At 47.5% G+C, this 23521-nt stretch overlaps 1 protein-coding gene across 1 annotated transcript; it reads left to right on the top strand.

Annotated features, from left to right (window-relative positions):
• The first annotated feature begins 4980 nt into the window (after nucleotides 1-4980).
• On the top strand, nucleotides 4981-21417 carry ZFTA (zinc finger translocation associated). Its single transcript, XM_048512095.1, is given in 6 exon segments — nucleotides 4981-5367; nucleotides 6762-7250; nucleotides 14656-15048; nucleotides 16930-17355; nucleotides 20220-20311; nucleotides 20314-21417. Coding segments are annotated over 6 exon segments (1836 nt in total). The 5' UTR covers nucleotides 4981-5321; the 3' UTR covers nucleotides 20704-21417.
• The last annotated feature ends 2104 nt before the right edge of the window (nucleotides 21418-23521 follow it).

Here is a 23521-nt window from a genome sequence, read left to right as displayed (position 1 = left end):
TCGCAATTGATATATGGAACCTTCATGTTCAAAGACAGTATGCCTCTCGGGGAGGCGTGGAGATGGAAAAACGGACCCAATTAGTAACCCCCTCTCGGCACACACAAATAATTAGTAACCCACTCTCGGGAACTGGTGAGAACCTGCTGGATCCCACCTCTGAATGGAGGCCAAGGGACTGGAGATGAGAAAGAGGCTCGACTGGTTGGTTTGAACTGGCTGAGAAGGAAGTTTTGGTATGAAGGGAGCCTGACCCTCAGACCAGCAGCCCCTTAAAGAGGAACAAGATTTTGACAGCCAGAGATCCTTAGACTGCTGCTAGGAGTACTTGATCAGTTCAAAATAGACAAAATAATAGCCACAGTGCCTGTGCTTCCCAGAGGTCTCTAAAGAGTTTGTTCCCGGTTTATTCTATTTATTATTATTTTTTGTTAGGCATATCAATAAAACAGAATACAGGACAGAGCGGGTGTTAAAACAGGACATAAAACTGGACAAAGCACGAAAGGTTGGTACAGAAGAGGTGGCCAAGCTTCCATTATGTCTTTGACTTGAGCACTTCTAATAAAAATTCAGTGGTTTTTCCAGTTATCCCGCCGTTGCTATTATTCAGCAGGTGAATAGTCTTTGTATTTTTATTTGCAAAACTATAACCTTGGCATTTTGTTCTCACAGGACCACTGAGGCAGCTGACAAATAAAAGCACCCGTAGCAAAACCTCCTCTTAAAAGGAGATTAAAACCAACCAACAAACACATATTTAAAACCATTAAAACCAGAGCTACAATAAAATATAAATGGAAACACTGGACAGGGAAGGAGGATCATGGAGTGGATGAAAAACAAAACAAAATGTTGTCTGGCAGAAGACAGCGATAAAAATGGTATAGTGGTTAAGAGGGGTGGATTTTTATCTGGAGTACCGGGTTTGGTTCCTTGCTCCTCCACATGAAGCCCACTGTGTGACCTTGGGCCAGTCACAGTTCTCTTGAACTCTCTCAGCCCCACCTGCCTCACAAAGTGTCTGCTATGGGTAGAGGAAGGGAAAGGAGTTCGTAAGCTGCTTTGAGACTCCTTATGGTAGAGAAAAGAAGAATAAAAACCAACTCTTCTTGTGTCTTTTGCACAGCTACGAAGGGCTACGCATGAACACTGTCCAGCGTTTTGCTAGATATGAGTTCAGTAGCACCATAGAACCAACAAGATTTTGGGGGTAAACGCTTTCAATAATCATAGCTCCCTTCATCAGATCTCTGAGGTGGTCCTTGGACTCAAAACTTGATTTTTCTACTGCAGACCAACACGGCTACCCACGGGAAAATAGTATATTTCAGGTTCACTTGTCTGACCGCTTTCATGGAGACGTCCCTGCAGGATATAAAAACGAACTCTTCTTCAGGACCTAAACTGTCTCACATTATTCTCCCCTGCTCCATTTTATCTTCACAACAACCCTGTGAAGTAGGTTAGGCTGAGAGAGAGCGACTGACCCGAGATCACCCGGTGAGCTTCTGTCACAGAGTTGGGATTTGAATCTGGGTCACCCAGATGTTAGTATATTTCAAGACTCCTTACGGTTGAGAAAAGGTATAAATCCAAATTCTTCTTCAGAAGGAGACAGACCAGTCTCCCTGGGGAGAAGATTTGATGCCACTACTGAGAAGGCCCTTTCCCCAAGCTGAACATAATCTATCTTCCAGCTGTGAAAAGGCCCAGGTTCTCACCCACCAAACCTAAGAAGGCAGAAGCACCTGATGAAGGGCTTCCAAAAATGACCTCAGTGGCTGGCTAAGATAATGAAGGAGTAGGTAGGTGGTCTTTCAACAAGACATTCCCCATGGAGGGCCAGCCCACCCCCATTCTTGCTTAGTGATGGCAGATTATGGCTGCAATTTTAAGGCACTTTCCTATGTAGACTTGCCTAGAATTGCTCTCTGTACAGTATTGCTCTCTGTACAGTATTTGATCGGGCAAAAGCAGAAGTGCCACATGACTACTAAATGGAACTTCCAGATCCAGAGGCAGTCAACCTGTAAAACTTACTGCTAGGAGGCAGCACTGCTTGGAGGAGCTATAATGGAAGGCCTTTGCTTCTATGCCTCGTTGTTCGCCCTTCAGAATACGTGATTGGCCACAGCAGGAGACAGGATGCTGGACGAGATGGACCAGTGATCTGATCCAGCAGCTTTCTTATATTCCTAACAAAATGGAGGCTTATTCATCCTAGCAGCATGTGATACATCAAAAACACACTAAATAAAAACACTAAATAGCAACAGCAAAATAAAAAGCAGCAGTATTAAAAGGGCAACATTAAAAACTAAGCCAACAAAAGCCTATTGTGTGCCCCCACCTCCCCACCCCCATTAAGCCTACAAAGACTTCATGTGGCATCTAAATGGCAACAAACATAGTGCTAGGGGAACATTCTTTGTCCGGGACTCCCATCTGTAGGGTGCCACCACAGAAAAGACTTTGCATCTAAAAGCTATCACCTCATTTCCAGGTGAGAGGGGTTCTTGAGGAAATATCTCAGTTGACCATCTTACCTGGCAAGAAATGTAACGTGGGGATACTTTTGCATAGCAGTTTCACTTCGGGCAGAAATATCACAGGTTGTTTCCACCACTAGGATATTGTTCCAGGCCAAACTTTATACTTTTAATTCCTACCCGATCTGCAGTGTTGTTGTTGAAGCAGCGGATTTACTCAGAGTAGACCACCTTGCAGGACGCAATGTAGACAAGAACTGACAGACACACAGTCACCAGTGCAGTTCTATTTATTGCCATCTACTGACAAAGTGCTTCGTCAGACCACAGGTGTTTGCAGGCACACCTCACTCTGCTGTCTGTGCTAACTATATACAAAAGTAGTACCAATCAGGTGCCCTCACCTTATCAGGCTTTGCACACGGTTCAAGCTGTGCACTCAGTCCGAATCTGCACAGGGCACCAGCTAGGAGGAGGGTCCAGCTGTCATTTCGATTTTGCTCATCTAAACACATGTTCTGACAGTTGTAGCCACAGGAGTTTTGTTGAGAGCAAGTGACGGTTCATTTATAACCCAGAAGTGCCCAGCTAAAAACTCAGCATACCAGGAGTAGGTTGGCACCAGTTTATTAAAACAGCTGCAAGATCATTTCTCCTCATGCCAAAAATGTGTACCATACCCAGGCAACTGCATTATCTGCTCAAAGCAGGGATCCCCAGCCTTTTCCAGCTTGTGGACACCTTTGGAATTCTGACATAAGGTGGGGGTGAAACTATAAAATGGCTGCTACAGAAGGCGGAGCCAACCACTAAACGTCAGGAGACGATGTTATGCATAGCCAGAGGTGGGATCCAGCAGGTTCCCACAGGTTCCGGAGAGTAGGTTACTAATTATTTGTGTGTGCCGAGAGGGGGTTACTAATGGGTGATTTTGCCACGTGATTTTTGCCTTAGTTACGCCCCTCCTCTCAGCAGTAGCGCGCAGAACTTGAAGCAGTCTAGCAGGAGGTGCACCAGCATGCGTGGCAGCCTGCGCCTGCATGCATTCGTTTCCCGCCCAAGGACCGGCGCAGTGGCTGCGTCCTTGCCACAGCCCCGCCCAGGAATGCCCCTCCCCCGGAATGCCCAGCCACGCCCCATTGTGCCCAGCCCAGCCCCATTGGCACTACGCCACAGTTTGAATCCCACCACCATGGGAACCTGTTACTAAAATTTTTGGATCCCACCACTGTAATAGTAACTCTTCAACATCTCAAGCGAAACCTCTGATTTGCGGGACGCCTTTTAAAATGTACACATTTAAAAATATTCTCTTACGTACCCACAACCTACCTTCAGCCACACAGTGAAGACGGGCAGCTGCTGTCGAAGCAACTTTTTAAAAATCAAGTGGCCGTATTTAAAAGTATCGGCCACTTCCAAAAACACTTTGCAGGCTCAAGGGCACCGCATTGGAGATCCATAGTTTAAGCCTCAGTTCTCCTGTGCCTTTAAGAGCAGGCCAATTGTCCATTATGCTGTGCCTGTCTTCAGACTCTGAAATGTCTCAGCTGCTCATTTCCTCAGACCAGATTTTTGTAAAAGGCACGTGGGCAGCCCAGTCTGCCTCTGGTCAGTTGGCAACACTGGACACACTCTGGATTGTGGGAATTCTCTCTTGGTCCACAATATTCTCTGAAGCCTGGAGAATCTGGTTAGGAGGGCTGGCTGCAACTCCCTAAGTTCAGTTCCTTTGTCTTTGACAGGTGGAAATTGAGACCCATCCCCCCCTTTCCCAACTATTACTTTTGCAAGTTGTAGAAATTCACACTTTCGTTTCTCCCTGTTGCAGGAGATGTCTGTCAAAGACCCAAGAATACAGGAATGACAAATGGAGACTTCCCCCCTCCCCAGATCCTTAACTGGATCTCCCCCACGCCTAGCCAGGTAGAGCAATCTTATGCAGATGTACTCACAATCCTGCCCAGGCCATTCAGTAGGCTGGTCTCCTAGGAAATCATCCTTAGCATTGCCTCGCAAGAGTTATTACTTCGCACGTCGTTTCAGATGGAGCCCTAACTGGATGGGAGATCACGGAGGAATACCTGGATAACTATGCAGAGGAAGGCAATCACGGCAAATTCCTTCTGCTGATCTCTTGCCTTGGAAACCCCTATGGGGTCCCCATAAGTCTTGCCTGCCTATTGCATGTTTTGCACACACTGCTTAAAAAAAAAAAGCCCATGAGAAAACACAGCCGAATTGCATGGCGTGAGGGGAAAGGGGCCAGGGGCCACCACTTTGCCATGTTCAGCATCTGCGATCCACTGGGGGTTGGCGGTATACAACACGGCTGGAAGTGAGCTAGAACCCTATAGGCTTTGCAGCTTAAGGGGTTTAGAGAGGGCTGACGGGGTATACCGGTGAATGCTTATTTATTGGGGGGGGGGGGCAAATGGACAGCCCCCCCTTTCCCCTTCGCCCCCTTCTTTCCCCTCTCTTGCAGAAATAGACTGCGGCCCCTTTAAATTTACCCAGGAGCCCTTAAAGGAGCCCCAGGGGCCCCGGGGGGAAGGCATCCCCACCCTGGCTAGCTGGAGCCTGCTTGGTTCTTCGGCCGCGGAGGGGCCCTTGTGCAAGGAGGCTGCCGGGGAGGGACTGGAAACCCCGTGCAAAAAAAATAAAAATAAAAATAAACTATATGCATTTTTGTATGCATTATTTTTTTGGAAATGGAGCTAAGAACAGATCGGTGAGTCCCCGGCTGTGCGGCTGGAGGAGCCCTCCGGGGCACCGGCTGGGGAAGCGGGGAGGGCGCGCAATGGATATTTAGCACAGGCGCGGCGAGGCATGGACCCCCCCGGCTTCCTCGTCAAGCGGGAGCCCCGCGATCCAGGTGAGAACAAAAGGCCGGCCCTGCGACCCCCCCCACCCCATCCTTTCCCCACCCCCACCCCCCCCGACGCCACCTGCCGGCCTTAGGTGGGCGGGAAGCAGCGCCCGCAAGGATGAGGTGGGGGTTGGGGGTGGCAGCTTGCACATCTGGGGAGGGGGGGAGAGGAGAGGAAGGAAGAGGCCAGGGTGGCAATGGCCCTTTAAGACCCCCCCTTCTCTTCTTTCCATCTTCCTGTCTGCAGGAGCCCCATAGATGACATCCCATTAAAAAGATAAATAAATCCCCCTCCTCCAGGCGTCATATGCAAAATGGATTCAGCTGCCTCGATGTGCATCCTATATGGGAGGGAAATATTATCTTCCTGTATTGAGCACCCCCCCCCCACGCAGAAGATGGGGGGGCTTGGCCCACCCTTCCTCCCCTTCTTCCTTCCCCTTCTTCCTTCCCCTGCTTCCCCTGCAGATGCAGTTTGGCAGGTCCTTCAGGACTGCCCTTTCCAATGTTGTCCACTTATCCCTTTAAGAACTCCCCCTTATCTGTTCTTTCTGCCCCTTTAAGATTAGTCTCCCCCATCAATTATCAGGTTTCTTAAAGATATATCACACCTGTAGTACCTGGCCAGGAGGTCTTTCTTTCTTTCCTCCTCCTCCTGCTGTCAAATGTTAGAGTAGGGACCCCCTCATTAAACTAAACCTATTGGTAATAACCCCAATATCTCTGAGATTTTTCTCTTGCCAGGTGGCAAAGGCTCACTAGTTTGAAGCCTGCCCCTTTAAGACCCCCCCTTTCTCCTCCCCCCATGTCCCTTTAAGGCTGTGGTCCTCCCCACCTTCCAACTTGGCTCAGATTTCTTAAAGGGAACTGGGACTCCAGTCAGCTGAATTTTTCATCTTCCCCAATACAATATTTTGGCACTCTGTCTAAAGAGGAGAATGTTATGGCTAAAAACTATATATCAAATCCAGCCTGTTTATTCCAGCCTTCTGTTTCTGTCTTGGTGACAGCATTCCCTGATTGTTTGTACCCTGGTATTCAAAGGTAAAGTGCCTCTGTACTTGGAGGTTTTGTTTAGCTTTTTTGGCTTTCCACTGGAGCCTGGGCACTCCTCCATGAGGGCCGGTGTCATGTTAATGCATTCCAGTTTAATCCTGTTCTATCCCTAAAGAAGCATATATGGATCGGGTGTCCTTTTGAACACTGAAGCAAGATATAAACACTCAGAATTATTGTTAACTTACCCAGTTTTTAATTAACAATATAAATTATACATTGTTTATTATAAATAAATTTCTAAAAATATAAACAATACAAATTATTATAAATTACTGTTAATGTAGTCAGTATTATTATTTCTTTTCCCCACTCCCTTACGTCTTGCGTTTGTGTCTTTCCAGAAGAGTCCCAGTTTCCGGAAGAGGCGTTCGATTCTCCAAATGGTGCTGAGCTGAGCGCGGGCTGCCCCTTACGCCCTGCCGGGAATGGCTTTCTGCAGGGGACCCCAAAAGATTCTTCTCTCCTCTTCTCTGGAGGTCGGAAATACTCGGACCATTGTGAAGAACGGGCCTCGAGACCCGGCAAGAGCCGCATTCCAGGCCGGGACCACCGGCGGTACTACCACGAGCACTGGCGGGCCGAGTACCTGATGGATTTCAACGCTGCCCAGCACGGCATGATCTGTATGGTGTGCGGCAGTTCTCTGGCCACGCTCAAGCTAAGCACCATCAAAAGACATATCCGGCAGAAGCACCCTTACTCCCTGGAGTGGAGTGCTCGCGAGAAGGAGGGCATCATGAGCAGCTGGGATGCCCACTTGGGGCTGGAGGCTGAGACGGATGGCACTAGGGATCCCGCTGATGGATCCGGTGCCCAGCACAGGGGTCAGGGTAAGATGGTGTGGCTTTCTGGGTCTTCAGTGGGTGGATTGCAGTGTACGGACAGCCCTGCACTATCCAGATACAGTGAAACCTCGGTTTTCGTTGGTAATCCGTCCGAAAAGAATTGATGAAAACTGAAACCGATGAAAACCGAGGCAAATTTTTCCATAGGAATCAATGTAAATCCAATTAATCCGTTCTAGGCACTGCAAAAAGCATACCAAAACCACATTTTTGGGTGAATAAACATAGTGTTTAATGCTGAAAACAGTAACAAACAATAACACTAGGACCAGCTTCAGAGCCAGTGGACCAATGTCACACCAGAAAGCTGTCCAAAGAGGTCTGTTTTTGATGCCTCTTTAAGATCTGTCTGAAATGGGGCAAGACATTGTCATTAAACAAGTTGCAGACATGGCCCTCAACAGCTTTGTCTGGGTGATTTTTCTCCACAAACCCCTGCACCTTACTGCAAATCGATGAAAACCGAGACAAATTTTTAACTGAAAAAAATCAATGAAAACCGAAACCGATGAAAACCGAAGGCAATGAAAACCGAGGCTCCACTGTATCTCGCAGAAGCCCATAATCTAGGTTTGCCAGATCTGGATGGAGAAAAACCGGGAGATTTATTATTATTTTTATTCTTCTTCTTTAATTTTGTTTAATAACACAGCTGCCAGTTCTTTAGCTGGTTATTGGCCTTCCATTACAATTACAGCCCCACCCAGAGGCAGAGGCGTATCTAGGAAAAATGTAGCCTGGTGCAAAATCTGAGTTTCCTGCCCCACACCCCCTGGTATAGGTGGCCTGCCTCTTCCACCACGACCAAACAACTTTTTTTTGCACCAGGTCTTGAAGCCAGTGTATGGACCCAGGGGGGAAGGAGGAGGGGTGTGGGGGCGATTTTCCACTCCATGTGACTAAATAGCTGCAGCCCAGGGACATTTGACCCCATATGTCCCCCTGGGCGGTACGCCCCTGCCCAGAGGCCTAGGACATTTTAATGTATCGGTGTAGTATTTGTGCGGGTCCCAGTAGGGCTGCCTTCTGAATCTGACAGATGTTAATTTTGTTGATTTGAAGATATTTCAAGTGCAAGTCTAGTGTTTTTAGAATGGCACCCAGGGTACTGATTACCACTGGGACGTCCTCAGCTGGTTTGTGCCATAGTAGCTGAATCTCAATGTTCAAAATCATTATATTTAGTGACTTTTTTGTGTTCTTTTTCATCGCCCCTGCTGTCTTCTGGTATTGCTATGTTGATGATGGTCCCTATGTCGATGATGGTCACTTTCTTATCCTCAATCACTGTGATATCTGGTGTGTTATGCACCAACACTTTGTCCATTTGGATTCAAAAGTCCCACCTTCTCGTTTTTCAAGACTTTCTCTGGATGATGTTCCCACTAGTTTTTAGCTGTCCTAACGTTGTAATTCTTTTATAAATTCCAGTGGATCATCTTGGCCTCCCCACTTCCTTTTGTGCCTCTGTTGGTCTCCATCTGGGTGATCTTTTTGCAGCAGCTGAATACATAACCTACAGTTTCGTCAGCTTCCTTACACAATCTGCACTTTTTCATCATCTGAGGATTTTTCGATTGTGGCCTTGATCATATTTGTCCTAATGGCCTGCTCTTGAGCGGCTAAAATCAGTATTCAAATTTCCTTTTTCAAGGTTCCAGTTGTTTACCACAGCCAGGTCTTTTCATCGTCCCCCTTGTCTTTGATGTTCTCCAGAAATCAGCCGTGCAGTTCTTTGTTGTGCCAATTTTCAGTCCTCGTTTTAATCACATTTTTTTCTGTTCTCCTGTACCGCTGTATGGTTTGCTGGGCTTTCAGTAAATTTCTTCTCTCCACCTCAGTCTATGCCTGTTCTTGACTTTCATTCACATAATCGGCCAGCGCATGTTTCTCTTCCTCCGCTGTTTGCATTACTTGCAGTAAGCTTTACCACCAGATCTCCGGGGAAGGTATAATCTGTCACTGCGTGGGTGTAAGGCGTAATGCATTGTCACAAGCTTCCGAGTTTTTCTGTCCAGTGTATCTAAATCAGCCTGTATCCAGTTTATGATTCTGGCGGTGTACCTGATGACAGATATGGTCCAGGTGCTGATGGCCTTGATGGCATTCCCGCCATTTAATTTGGATTTCAAAATTTTCCTGCCTCTGGGTGTATTCTCTGCTGACCACAGTTTTCACTTGCTCATGCTTGATGTTATCCAGCTGCAAAATGCCCAGGTATTTATGGGCTTCCTCTTGGTTGCGCTTGATTAGTTGGCCATCCGGCATTTCTAGGCCATCACTCTCAGTGATCTTGCCCCTCTTTATAGCCACAGTGGCGCACTTTTTCAGGCCAAACTCCAAAGAAAGTCTGTGCCGAATATTCAGACTCTGTTCACTAGTGACTGGAGTTCTGTGTCTGATTTCCAATACAGCTTCAAATGATCCAAGTACAGCAAATGTGAGATTTTTTCCTCTTTGGCCCCTTGTTATCCCAACGTGGTTTTCCTTAAAATCACTGTCAGGGGGATTGTAGCGATGATAAACACTAAGGATGATCGTGAATCACCTTGGAAATTCCTTGCTTAATGCTGATTGTTCCATAGTTTTCATTTCTGACTTGTCTAGTTCTCCACTGTCTCATTGCTTTTTCAGTGCATGCTCATGTGTTTTTGCTGACACCAATTGTTTCCAAACATTTCACAATTTAACTATGGTGCAGTGAGTCGAAATGCCTTCTTGTCAACGATTTAGACTGTAGGCAAGTTTGTTTTTCAATTCTTGCAGTTCTCCGTTATCATTTTATCCATCAGGAGTTGATCTTTTGTACCCCTGTATTGAAGCTTTGGTAGAAACACTTTTGGTCTGATCGAAATTTCTGGTTTTGCCTCTACTGAATGATTCTTGCTATATAACTTCCAATTTTTCTTCTTGTGGCTATTATTTGTTGTTTGGTATCTCCAATGCTTCTTCAAGTTTTGTAGAGTCTAATTAGTCCCTTCGTGATCTTGCCAATCTTTAATTCTCGTTCTTTCATATTTTTCAGGTTACTGGCATCTGATCTTAATTTTTTAATCTTCTGTTCCAGTCAAATTTTCCACTTTGGTTTTGATGTTTGATTTATCTTGGGTTTAGGTGTTTCAGTGCCCAGTTCTGATATGATCACTGTACTGTACAGGAGCTGATTGGTTTGATGGAAGTTGTTTCAATTGTCATCACTGCCTTGCTCACATCCCTAATTATGGGCGCCAGGTCTTTTTTGGGCACCGTTTTCAATGCTGGCAGCCGTTGTCTTTCCTCATTTGACTGCGCCTACTCGATGATCTTTTCCTTTAGTTCTTTTTGTCTTTCTGTCAGTTTATCAGCTGTTTCCATGACGACTTTCTCTGGTGGTTGCACTATTATTTCCATTCCTGAACTGGCATTTTCATCTGGCAGTTCTACTATTACTTCTCCTGATGTTTCTGGAGTATGTACTGTTCTTTCTTCCAGTGTTGCAGTTAATTTCTTTTTGCAATTTTTCAGAGATTTATTATTGTCGTTTTGTTTGATACGGCTGGTAATTCTTTAGTGGGTTGTTGTTGGCTTTTCATTACAATACAAGTTTTACCCAGAAATTTATTATTATTATTAATAATATCATTTTATATATCTCCCCTCCAGAGGTGGGATCCAGCAGGTTCTCACAGGTTCCTGAGAGTAGGTTACTAATTATTTGTGTGTGCCGAGAGGGGGTTACTAATGGGTGATTTTGCCACGTGATTTTTGCCTTAGTTACACCCCTCCGCTCAGCAGTAGCCCGCAGAACTTGAAGCAGTCTAGCAGGAGGTGCACCGGTGTGCGTGGCAGCCTGTGCCTGCGTGCATTCGTTTCCCACCCAAGGACCGGCGCAGCAGCTGCGTCCTTGCCACAGCCCCGCCCAGGAATGCCCTCCCCGGAATGCCCAGCCACGCCCCCATCGTGCCCCGCCCAGCCCCATTGGTGCTATGCCACAGTTTGAATCCCACCACCATGGGAACCTGTTACTAAAATTTTTGGATCCCACCACTGCTCCCCTCCCTTTGCAGACTCAGGGTGGATCCTGAGATGGGCAGTATTTGGGGAGGGGAGATACTTCAGTGCGGTGTTTTGTAATGCTATAGAGTCCGCCAAAGGGTACATTTTCTCCAGGAGATCAGTTATATTCCCAGGAGATCTCCAGCCACCACCTGGGGACTGACAGTGCTACCATAATCTCAGACACAAAGGGAAACATCCTCTCCAGTTGATGTCTCCCTAGCAACCTGTATTCAGAGGTACACTGCCTTGGTACATGGAGGTTTCATTTTGCCATTTTGACTAACAGTCATTAATAGACCTTTTCTTCTCCATGCAGTTGTATAGTTCCAGGTTTTAATGCTTCGATCCACAAGTTTTGTTTTGTTGCTTTCAGCAAGAGAGGGGAGGAATACTTGGTAATGAAAGAAGGAATACTGAAGCCAAAATACTGAAATAGGTTACAAGTTGTAAATTCAGATTAAAAGGGGACCTCGAAACTGTGAAATGTGAAGTCTGCTGAATCTAGCTTGTCCAGCCAAGATCCTTGTGTTTTCCAGTTGCCTAAACCTCTATGCAGAAGTGCATCCTAGCTGCCAGCTGTGAATTCCATCTCAGCTTCCTCCCCTTCCAACACGCAAAGTTCGAAATCTGCACTTGGTGTGTGCAAATAAAGACTTTCCAGTGTGGAGCTGGACAAACTTAGAATCATAGAGTTGAAAGAGACCCCAAGGGCCATTAAGTCCAACCCCCTGGCATGCAGGAACACAGAATCAAAGCACTCCTGACAGATCAAGCCTCTCTTTAAAGACCTCCAAAGAAGTAGATTCCACCAAACCCCGAGGTAGTGCACGCCACTGTCAAACAGCTCTTACTGTCAGAAAGTTTTTCATGATGTTTAGGTGGAATCCAAATACAAAACTTTTATTAGGCATAAAAACTGGTGTGTGTCCAGAATTCCAGATACAATAAGAAGATCATTATTGCACAACTTGCAGTACACAGAGTAAAAATATAGCAACAGCTTCAGAGATTTCAACATTAGAGTTATTTAGAAGCTTAGCTATTTTTAACTTATCAGAAAGGTTTAGGTGGAATCTCTTTTCCTTCACCTTAAACCTGCTACTCCCGGTCCTAGTCTCTGGAGCAGCAGAAAACAAGCTTGCTCCCTTACCAACTTGACAACTTGTAGTATGATTCTTGTGTGCCCACCATTATACAGTGCAAGTTTAGAATGTAATATCTAGCACAGCATTAGCACAGCATTAGGAGAATCTGAGTTTAATTTTAAAAACATGAACACAAACTTCTAGTTCTTATGATTGCAATGCACTGAGTCTTGACTGGAAGAGCTTTACATAGGATTGCACTATTGTAGTTACTCACTTACAAGCTCAATGTTAGTTGCGGCCAGAATCTTTCTACATAAAGAGGGTAGAAAGACAGATTTAAACCCCCCTATATTAGGTCTGGCCTTAGGAGCTGAAGGGCCCAGGTGGGAACATTTTAGGTGGGGCTCCAGGTCTGTAGAATCATAGCGCTATAAATAAAATCTGTTATAGACTTTATATCTCTATAGTAGAATGGAAAGCAATCAAAATGTGCGTGTAAAAGTGTATGTGAGTTAATGGACCGAATAGATCTAAGCTACATTTTAATGTAACGTTGCATACATGTAAGCCTCTAAGTAAACAAATAAAATGTGCAGATCACCTTTGAAAAATACATAGTGACAAGTGGTAAACTGTGTAAATTAAGCTTATAATGGGATTGTCTGGCACATCTACTTTAAGGACTGAGTGAATTTCCTTTCCATAGCAAGCATTTCCCCAAAAGCAGTTTTAATACATCTTAAATCGAACCCGATGTTTATGAAATTAACAGGTGCAAAAATACACTAAAAATATAAACTTGGGACCGGAACCAACTGACCATTTTATATGCAAAAGTGGCCACCCCTCCTTCTGCCTCCAAGATCTCAACTAAATTCTTTGGCCTTCTCAATCCCCTTCTGAATTTCTTTGTCATTCTGTAATAGGCAGGCAGGAGGTTTCCCTGCACGTTTTCACTCTGCCGCCAAGAGAAGAAGAAGAGTTTGGATTTATATCCCCCCTTTCTCTCCTGCAGGAGACTCAGAGGGGCTTACAATCTCCTTGCCCTTCCCCCCTCACAACAAACACCCTGTGAGGTAGGTGGGGCTGAGAGAGCTCCGAGAAGCTGTGACTAGCCCAAGGTCACCCAGCTGGCGTGTGTGGGAGTGTACAGGCTAATCTGAATTCCCCAGATAAGCCTCCACAGCTCAGGCGGCAGAGCTGGGAATCAAACCCGGTTCCTCCAGATTAGATACATGAGCCCTTAACCTCGTACGCCACTGCGGACGAGCAACTAGACTTGCCAACCACCAGGTGGTGGCTAGAGGTCTCCTGAGATTGCAACTGATTTCCAGGTGATAGATCGGTTCACCTGGAGAAAATGGCTGCTTTGGAAGGTAGACTCTATGGCTGTGGTGGCGAACCTCTGGCACTCCAGATGTTATGGACTACAATTGCCATGCTGGCAGGGGCTGATGGGAATTGTAGTCCATAACATCTGGAGTGCCAAAGGTTCGCCACCACGGCTCTATGGCATTCTACCCCACTGAAGTCTCAGCCATTCCCAAACCTTGTCTTCCTCAGGCTGCAACTCCAAAATCTCCAGGTACTTCTCAATCCAGAGCTGGCAACTTTAATGATCATTGTATGGAGAAACGGTAGGGTTTGCCGACTCTGAGTTGGGAAGTACCTGGACATTTTTGGAGCAGAGTCTGGTGTGTATGTAGGTGGCAGAGGCGGAGCTGCCAGGGGATACGCGTTGCACTGGGCGCACGCCTGGAGGAAGGTGGCAAACCCCCCTGCAGCGCCCCCCCACTTACCTTCGTGAAACAGTGCAGGCTGGAGAAGCGGCCTGTTCCCTTCAGACTGAAAACGGCCTGGTGGGAACTACACTTCCCAGGAGACCTTGCAAGCCCCAGGGTCTCATGGAAAGTGTAGTTCCCACCAGGCCATTTTCAGCCTGAAGGGAACAGGCCGCTTCTCCAGCCTGCACTAAGGTAAGGGGGGGTGGGGCGAGGGGTGGGGCGAGGGGCGCTGCAGGGAGCTGGGGAAACACAGAGTGCACACTGGGCACACTCTGGCCCAGCTACATCTCTGGTAGGTGGGGTGGAACCTCTGTGGTGTGATTGTCCATAGAGTCTACCCTCCAAAATAGCCATTTTCTCCAGGAGCACTGATCTCTGCCATCTGGAAATGAGTTCTAATTCCAGGCAACCTCCAGGCCTCACCAGGAGGTTGGCACCTCTCAAGAACAGTAATTCCATCTCCAACATCTTTCCCTACAGGAGAATTATCACCGAGTGTTAGTCGCAGGAGGCGGCGTAGTCTGGGCCCCCTTTCTTCTCGTGGGGCTTGTCGGTCCCCCAGCTTGGCCCTGAAAGGCTCTTCAGTCGGGGAGACCCGGAACCTGGAGCGCTACCTGAAGGAGTCCCTGCAGAGCTGGTTCCAGTCCGAGTTTCTCATGGACTACGACCCGCAGGGCAACCGTCTCTTCTGCATGATGTGCGGCTCTTCCTTGCCCAGTCTGAACTTGGACGACATCAAGCGACACGTGATGGAGGCCCACCCCACCTCACTCGGCTTCAGCCCTGCTGAAAAAGCGGCCATCCTCGAGGCGTGGAACTCCCGTCCATCGGCACTGGTTGCCAAGGACATGAAAGGGGAGGACACAGGCCTGGGTGAGATGGGAAGGGGGCCGAAGTGGGGCGGGAAGGGTGATTGCCTCACATCCCTATGTTGCTACGACGCCATTTTGAAGTGTGTTAGACTGAGTTCCACACAGCAGAATTTTTGTTTGTTCACCTCAGTGGTTCCCAACCTTGTTTCACGTGTGTACCCCACGGCAACCCATTCGTACCCCCATATTCACGTACCCATTACATAATCTTTTTCAGGTACCCCCGAACATTCTGGGGTTTACCCCTGGGGGCACATGTGCCTCAGGTTGGGAACCACTAGTTTACCTCACTTATACACCTTTCTCAACGATGATGACTCATAATGGCTTATGCTGGTCTTCACTTCTCCCATTTTTCCCTCACAACAACCTGGCGAGGTAGGTTAGTTTGAGTGTGTGAGGCTGGCCCAAGTCATCCAACAAGCAGATGAAAACCTAGCCTTTCTAGAAACTTGGCTGACATCTAACCACTAGGACACACTATCTGTTTGGGTATTTTGTTTGTATTATTTGTTTATTATAAGAGTGTGTGTATGTGTGTGTGTGGGGGGGGTAAGTGCTGTCTGGGTATTTTGTTTTATATTTGTTTATTATAAGTGTGTAAGTGTGTGTGTGTGTGTGTGTGTGTGGTAAGTGCTGTCAAGTCACCTCTGACTCACGGTGATCAATGCCCTCCAAAATGCCCTATTAAGATGACCAAACCCTTTTATAAATCTGGGCTCTGCCTACTTCGGGGAACATCTTTTTCTCACCGTTCTCTCTGTTTCCTCAGGTCTTCTATTATGCATTTATCTGAAGCACTGAAATGCCTCTTTTCATTTGCAGCAGGGCCCTCAAGAGGTTTACAGAACATCACGACGCTGTTAAAAACTCCAACCAAGGGTGGAACGATTTAGAAGAAGAAGAAGAGGAGTTTGGATTTATATCCCCCCCTTTCTCTCCTGCAGGAGACTCAGAGGGGCTGACAATCTCCTTGCCCTTCCCCCCTCACAACAAACACCCTGCGAGGTAGGTGGGGCTGAGAGAGCTCCGAGAAGCTGTGACTAGCCCAAGGTCACCCAGCTGGTGTGTGTGGGAGTGCACAGGCTAATCTGAATTCTCCAGATAAGCCTCCACAGCTCAGGCGGCAGAGCTGGGAATCAAACCCGGTTCCTCCAGATTAGATACACGAGCTCTTAACCTCCTACGCCACTGCTGCTAAAATGTTCCTCTTGCCCCAACCTCCATACCACACAATCATACTAATACAGAAGGGAGCGTTCGGGAGGCCAGTCAATATGGATTTTATTCCAGTGAAAACCAGCATGGTGTAGTGGTTGAGAGCAGGCTCTAATCTGGAGAATTGGGTTTGATTCCCCGCTCCTCCACATGAATGGCAGACTCCCAAGAACTAGATTTGTTTTCTCTCTCCTCCACCTGACGCCTGCTGGGTAACCTCTGGCCAGTCACAATCCTCTCAGGACTCTCTCAGCCCCCCCCCCCCCATCTCACAAGGTGTCTGTTGGGGGGAGTGTAAGGGAAAAGGAGTTTGTAAGCCATCTTGTGGCTTCTTATGACAGAGAAAGATGGAGTATAAATCCAAACTCTACTCTTCCTCATGGCTGCCCTCAACTGTAGGTTTGGTGGAACAGCTCCACCTTACAGGTCCTGTGGAACTGAGTCAGATCCAGGGCCAGAACCGGAAAGGCTCCAGCTCTAGTTGAAGACAGCCGGATACTTTTTGAGCCGGGGCCTACCAGTATTGGTAGGGAGTCAAGGGGTTGTGCCTTTAATTCACTGCTCAGATCTCTTTCTCCACCCACCCGCCGTACTTTTGAGCACTGTAACAATTCGTAATGCTATTCTAACACTTAACGTCCACCCTGTCCTCACCTCAACCCAGAATCAGAAGCCGAACCAGCTCCTCAGGATCTGAGCATGAAGGAAGCGGACCCGTCGCTGTCTCCTGACCGCCCCACGGGCGAGGAAGGGTCCGAAGAGGCCGGCCCGTGGGACTCGGAAGAGAGCAGCCCGCCCGCCCCGCCCCGCGGGAGGGACCATCGGCGCTATTTCCAGGAGCACTGGCGGGTGGAGTACTTGATGGACTACAACGGCCTGCGCCATGGGCTGGTCTGCATGGTGTGCGGCAGTGCCCTGGCCACCCTCAAGATGAGCACCATCAAGCGCCACATCCAGCAGAAGCACCCGGACTCCACGCAGCTCAGCCACCAGGTCAAGGCTCTCATTGTCCGAGAGTGGAACCGGAATGTGTCCCGCTGGGCGGCGGCCAAGGACTCCCTGCCCAAAACGGAGGCAGAAGCCGACAAGGGTGAGGGTGCCTTCGGGTCAGGAATTGTGCGATTGAAATTTGTATTATAACCACATGGGGTTGCCAGTTTTCAGGTGACAGGGGTCAGTTCCTCTAAAGAAAATTGCTGCGTTGGAAGGCGGGCTTTATGGCATTATACCCCACTGAAGTCCCGCCTCTCCCCTGAGAGTACAGTCCTCCTGAGCCCTGGCCCATGGGCCCAAGAGTTGACTGTATAGATCGGGATCTTCCCTGAGGGTATCCAACCCCTCGTCCTGAATCGGGAGCAACTCTCGGTGGGGTCAGAGGGCCCTCTGTCATCTGCAGGTGGGTTAGGGTTAGGGTAAGGGTTAGGTTGCCCAGGATAGGTTGCTTTCCTGTAGCTCCATCAGTGCCGGACCTGAAGCCTAGTGCAGGATACTGTGAGAAACGTCTTAATATCAGACCTTGGGTCCGAAAATAATAGAAACTGTAGATTTGATCAGCAGTCTTTATTTGGAACCTGAAGGATAGCATTAGCAAAGACGTGTCTGAAAAGTCCACGAAAACCCATAGAATATAGTCCCCTCAGCACCCTGGCCCCTGAGCCAGAAGGCACTACTCTACAAAGCAAAAGCAAAGTGACAGTTTCACACTTGATAAGGGAACGTCCTGGGGAATTCAGATTAGCCTGTACACTCCCACATTCCATCTGGGTGACCTTGGGCTAGTCACAGCTTCTTGGAGCTCTCTCAGCCCCACCTAACTCACAGGGTGTTTGTTGTAAGGGGGGAAGGGCAAGGAGATTGTAAGCCCCTTTGAGTCTCCTACAGGAGAGAAAGGGGGGATATAAATCCAAACTCTTCTTCTTCTTCTTGTCTCCAAGGCCATGTCGAGCAGCAAGATAACTGGACACCCGCAGAGAGGAAAAGGCTCTCTTTCCCCTCCCATCCTCCCACCGTCCCCCCCGATGCCAGGTTCTAGCCTGACATTCTGCTAGCTTACTTTTCTGTTTTTCCAGTTTTGTAATTTTTTTCTTTCCTCTTACTTGGATCTGCATTACGTAAAGAACATTTTTTTAAAAAATATGGAGCTTCCTTTCAGCAGCTGGTTGTATTTGGAGACCCCCCCCCCCCCTTGCTTGACTTAACCATGATAAAGGTGATGCTGACTGTGGAAAATCTCCTTGGAGTTGGGAGAAACCCTCGATGGGGTGACGTGTATAGACTTCAGGGTAGAGTCTGGAGTTTCTGTGGTACATCTGTTACCAGTCTTTGCCAGCCTAATCCTTTTCTTCTTCTAAAGCAGGGGTAGGGAACCTGCGGCTCTCCAGATGTTCAGGAACTACAATTCCCATCAGCCTCTGTCAGCATGGCCAATTGGCCATGCTGGTAGGGGCTGATGGGAATTGTAGTTCCTGAACATCTGGAGAGCCGCAGGTTCCCTACCCCTGTTCTAAAGCAAGCTCTTTTTTTCTTTAGAAGAAGCTGCTGAATCTCAAATTGAACAGCTTGTTTTTGAAAAGGTTTTTGGTGGTTGAAAGTTCTGTCAAGTCACAGCTGAGTTACGGCGACCCCAAGGGCTTCAAGTCGAGAGATGTTAGAGGTGTTTTGCCGTTGGCTGCCACCACCTGGGCTGAGAGAGGTCTGAGGGATCTCTTACTCCATTACAGAGACTTAATATTATATTATTATATTTGGGATCCTCTGTGTGTATATTGTTCATTGTGTTGTTGTGGTGGTGGTGGTGGTGTATAATATGTTGTTGATTAAGAGTTGTTGTTCTGGTATGTAGATGTTTAAATTATTTTCATTAAAATAGATTATCTATGATTATGGACATCGTTGGTTTAACAAATACATGATTATGGACTTGAGAGAAGGTTGTCTTGTAATAAATTGTTGCATGAATTGGATTTAAAGTGGAGATATACATGTGTTATGGAGATATAATAGTTTGTTAAGTCTAATAGCCAACAATTTGGCATACTTTACAAGTAACTAACAGGTAATATAAATTGCTTGAGCCAGCGCCTATGTGCCACGCGAGTTTGTGAATCTTATATTAAAATAGATTAAAATAGATTTGTATAGTTCGCACTAGAGCCAGACAGGTTCTTTTCCTTTCTTTTAACAAGATACTGTCTTGGGCTCACTATGTATATTTTTAACAGAACTGTGACTGTTCCAAGGTCAGCTAGGAGATTGCATGTGAAGAAGGGCGGGCGGGGGGGCGGGGGGCGGGGGGGGGGATCAAACCTGGTTTGTCAGATTAGAGTCCACTGTTCTTAATTCACATTGGGTCTCCAGAAGGTTCTTAAGTAGGGCAAACCAGTATTTGGGATGGGACAGTGTCCCCACCATGCTGATGTCCCTGGGGACAAAGACACAAAAGTTTTGAACATGTTTCTCCCAGCTTCACTAAGGTTTCAGTAGATGGTGAGCATCCACTTTCAAGCACATCAATATAACCAGCAGGACTGCAGTCTGTCTCAAAAAAAGATGTTAGTAGGATTGTACATTCCTGTACTACAGAAATCAACATGCTGGACCTTCATTGTTGCGGAATGCTCCGCCCGGTCCTACTGCCTACCTAGCCCTATTCCTCCCCCCTCCCCATCTGTTTGAAAGTAAAAATACATTTCTGCATTCAGTTTACTTGTACAACATTAAATATTGCAAAAAAGAAGGCTTTTTTTAAAAAAAGGCAGCGAGTAAAGAATAATTCTCATATTTGTTCTGGACTATATTCTACTTCTCTAGCTTTATTGCAGAATTCGGTGCCCTGAAATGCATTATTTAAGTGACTGCCACCCTCCCCATTTAGCACAGAAAGAGCCGGATGGGGTTGTATAAACATCTGGTTACACATGGTGACTTGTGGGTTCCTGTTTTTTGCCTTCCCAGTTGAATCCCAGCCTGCCCTCAAGATGCCTCCATCCCCCAAGGAGTCCCAAAAGAGTGCCGCAACACCTGTGGGTGAAGAAGAGGAGGAGGAAGCCGCCGGTGTCAGCGCCGGAACTACCAGCCGCGCTGGCGGGAGGAATACTTGATGGACTACGATGAACAACGGCACGGGCTGATCTGCATGGTTTGTGGCGGCACGCTGGCCACCCTGAAGGTCAGCACCATCAAACGGCAGGTCCACCGTTTCTCTCTGGAATACACGCCCCTTGAAAAACAGACGATCCTTGAAGCTTATGCAGAAAACGACCAGGCATCAAAACCGGCCCCACTGGGCCCCAGGCCTGCAGTCAGCCTTGACTCTGAGCCCAAGGATGTCAAGCCAAACATCCAAGGAGTGGGGAAAATGGCGTTTGGTTACAATCTGCACCCATTATGTGGTGGCGTGACGTGCACCTACCAGTGGACGAGGGCGTGGCTTTGCTGAACGAGGGGCAGGGGCTGTGTCTCTTCCTCCCCACCCCTTGTCATGGAACTCTAGAGAATCCCAGAGTTCTAGATTTCAACAACTGGGCGACTGGATCACATTGCGCAGAAGCCAGGAAGAATTTGTTTGTTTTACAAAACGGTGGTTTAATCTGCATGTTCTGTTCCAGCCACAACAAATTTAAAGGGTTTGGGATATTATTATTTTTTTGGTACCAAAATTGGGGGTACGGGAAAAGAGAGTGGGGTAGGACGGAGCAACGATCAGTGTGTCCGTTTTTATTGTGGTACTAACTGGTGGTGGGAAGTTCTTTCACAGCCAACTTGCTGCAGCCCTATAGGGTTTGCGAGACAAGAGACAAATGGTAATTTGCTATTGCCTGTTGTAACAAAACCAAACGGGTGGGAGGGAAGGATTCCCCTTTCACAAGTCCCAAACCCAGGGAGTTATTCCCTCTGGAATGATTCCTTATTGACTTCAAGGACCTCCCTAAAAATCAGCCCAGAGCCCGAATTGCCTTACAGCTCCACAACAAAAAATATTTTATTTACAATAAACAGTAACGTCAAACATTTCTGTGGCAGGGTTGAGGAACGCATAAACATAAAAAAAACCCCAGAAGTATGCATAGTCATTCAGACTCTTTAGGACCTATGGCAGACAGTTTGGGTCCCTGCCTGGAATCTCAGTGTCACAGGTGTCAAACTCGCAACCCTCCAGATGTTATGGACTACGGTTCCCATCATCCCCTGCCAGCATGATGCTGGCAGGGGATGATGGGAACTGTAGTCCACAACATCTGGAGGGCCGCGAGTTTGACACCTATGGAAGGGTTACAGCTCTCTCCTCAGGAAGCTGGTATTCCACCTCAAACTGGCCAGTTTCCCTCAGGCGCCATATCTTGGAGATCTCCCCTTAAGGAAGAGTAAACAAGCCCCAAGGACACATTCCTAGGGTCACCCTAATTTAATATATTTTGTAGCCCTGACAGGTTTTCACGCTCAGGCCCCTTTTTTGGGAGTCTCCCTTCCTCAGACTCTCCCTCAACAACACCCCACCCCCCACAGGACTCCAGCTGCCTCTTTTTCAATTCCCAGGCAATCCCCCCCTAGCCAATCAGGACCGGGCAGGACTTAACTCTTTCCATGCTGTCTGTCCCTTGAAACCACCTCCCCTGTGGGTGTTAGTTACACCTGTCTTTGCTTAGGAACCCAAATCTTCCTGGAGGGTCTCCCATGCAAATACCAACCAATGGTCAATGCTGCTTAGCTTCTGAGATCTGATGAGATTGGGCTATCAAGCAAGGCAGCTCGGTGTCGTGGTTAAGAGCGGTGGACTTGAATCTGGAGAACCGGGTTTAACTCCCCACTCCTCCACATGAGCGGCAGACTCCAATCTGGTGAACCAGGTTTGCTTCGCCACGATTCAAACTCTTTCCGACCCACTTGTCTCCTGGGGTGTCTGTTGTGGGGAGAGGAAGGGAAGGAGTTTGTGAGCTCCTTTGTGACCCCTTATGGTTGAGAAAAGCAGGGTATAACTCCAAACGCTTCTTCAAAACGGGAGGGCTTTTTGATGGGTCCCCAGGTTCAGTTTCCTGCATCTGTCATTAAAGGGTCATCCAGTGTGTGATGTGAAAGACCCCCCACTGCTGGTCCGCCTTTGATAGATAAATATCCTGATCTGGTATAAAGGTACGATGGTTGCCAGGCATTTGTAGACAGAGGTCGCCTATGCTCCAATCTGCCTAGAACAGTGGTGGCGAACCTTTGGCACTCCAGATGTTATGGACTACAATTCCCATCAGCCTCTGCCAATTGGCCATGCTGGCAGGGGCTGATGGGAATTGAAGTCCGTAACATCTGGAATGCCAAAGGTTCGCCACCACAAGCCTAGAATAAAACATTGCCTACTTTGGTGGTAATTTTTATCCCCTTTGGATACTGTGTTAAGTGGTATGTTTTGTTTACCCGCAGCAAGCTGTAGTCCAGGGGTGTCCAACTCTGGAGCTTCGGATGTTCATGGACTACAATCCCCATCAGCCTCTGCTGGCATGGCCAATTGCCATGATGGCAGGGGCTGATGGGAATTGTAGTCCATGAACAACTGAAACACCAGAGTTGGGCACCCCTGTTGTAGGTCCTCCAAACTCTGACCCTCCAAATCTCCTCCTCTCTGACTCTGCCTTCTAGAACCTTATGCCCGCCTCCCAATTCTCGTGTGCAAGGACAGCATGAATTCTCACGCTCTGTATGAAAAAGGTTGTTTCATCAATTGATTTGAACAGGTCCCAGCCGGCAGCTCAAGCGATTAGCCTGAACGCCAGGAAAGGAAAAGGACTTCGCTCTAGCGGTCCCTGGCAGAAGTCTTCTTCCAGATCAGAGTTTAGGAAAGGAGGCCTGCTGCCCCCCTTGCCCCCAGTCTGTAGCATGTTCTAAGAATGATAAAGCATCAGCCTCCGCATGATATGAGAAATTCTCCCTCACCCCCCAAGTGCCTACCCCAGAAGTGTTTGTCTCATATCCCTAGATTGACTATTTTTGCTCTAACTAGAACCAAAACAGAAACAGCCGGGAGACCCAACACTGGGCAAAACAGACCCCCATGACCGACACAATACTTGTATTACAGTGACCTATGAGGTTGGTTATAATACTGAACATTCCCCGATGGTTGCACTTAGATTAATGGTCCAGTTTATACCATCAGCAGAACCAAATGAGCTAAACTCCACAGTCCGGGCAGCGGCGTTTTCCCTCTTCTGAATACACTCCTGTGAACGTGGTTTCCTTGTGTACAGAAAGACAGCAGGTCAGGAAAA

The sequence above is a fragment of the Sphaerodactylus townsendi genome, linkage group LG01, assembly GCF_021028975.2.
Source record: "Sphaerodactylus townsendi isolate TG3544 linkage group LG01, MPM_Stown_v2.3, whole genome shotgun sequence".
NCBI lineage: Eukaryota > Metazoa > Chordata > Lepidosauria > Squamata > Sphaerodactylidae > Sphaerodactylus > Sphaerodactylus townsendi.
This window is presented reverse-complemented; position numbering and strand designations above follow the sequence as displayed.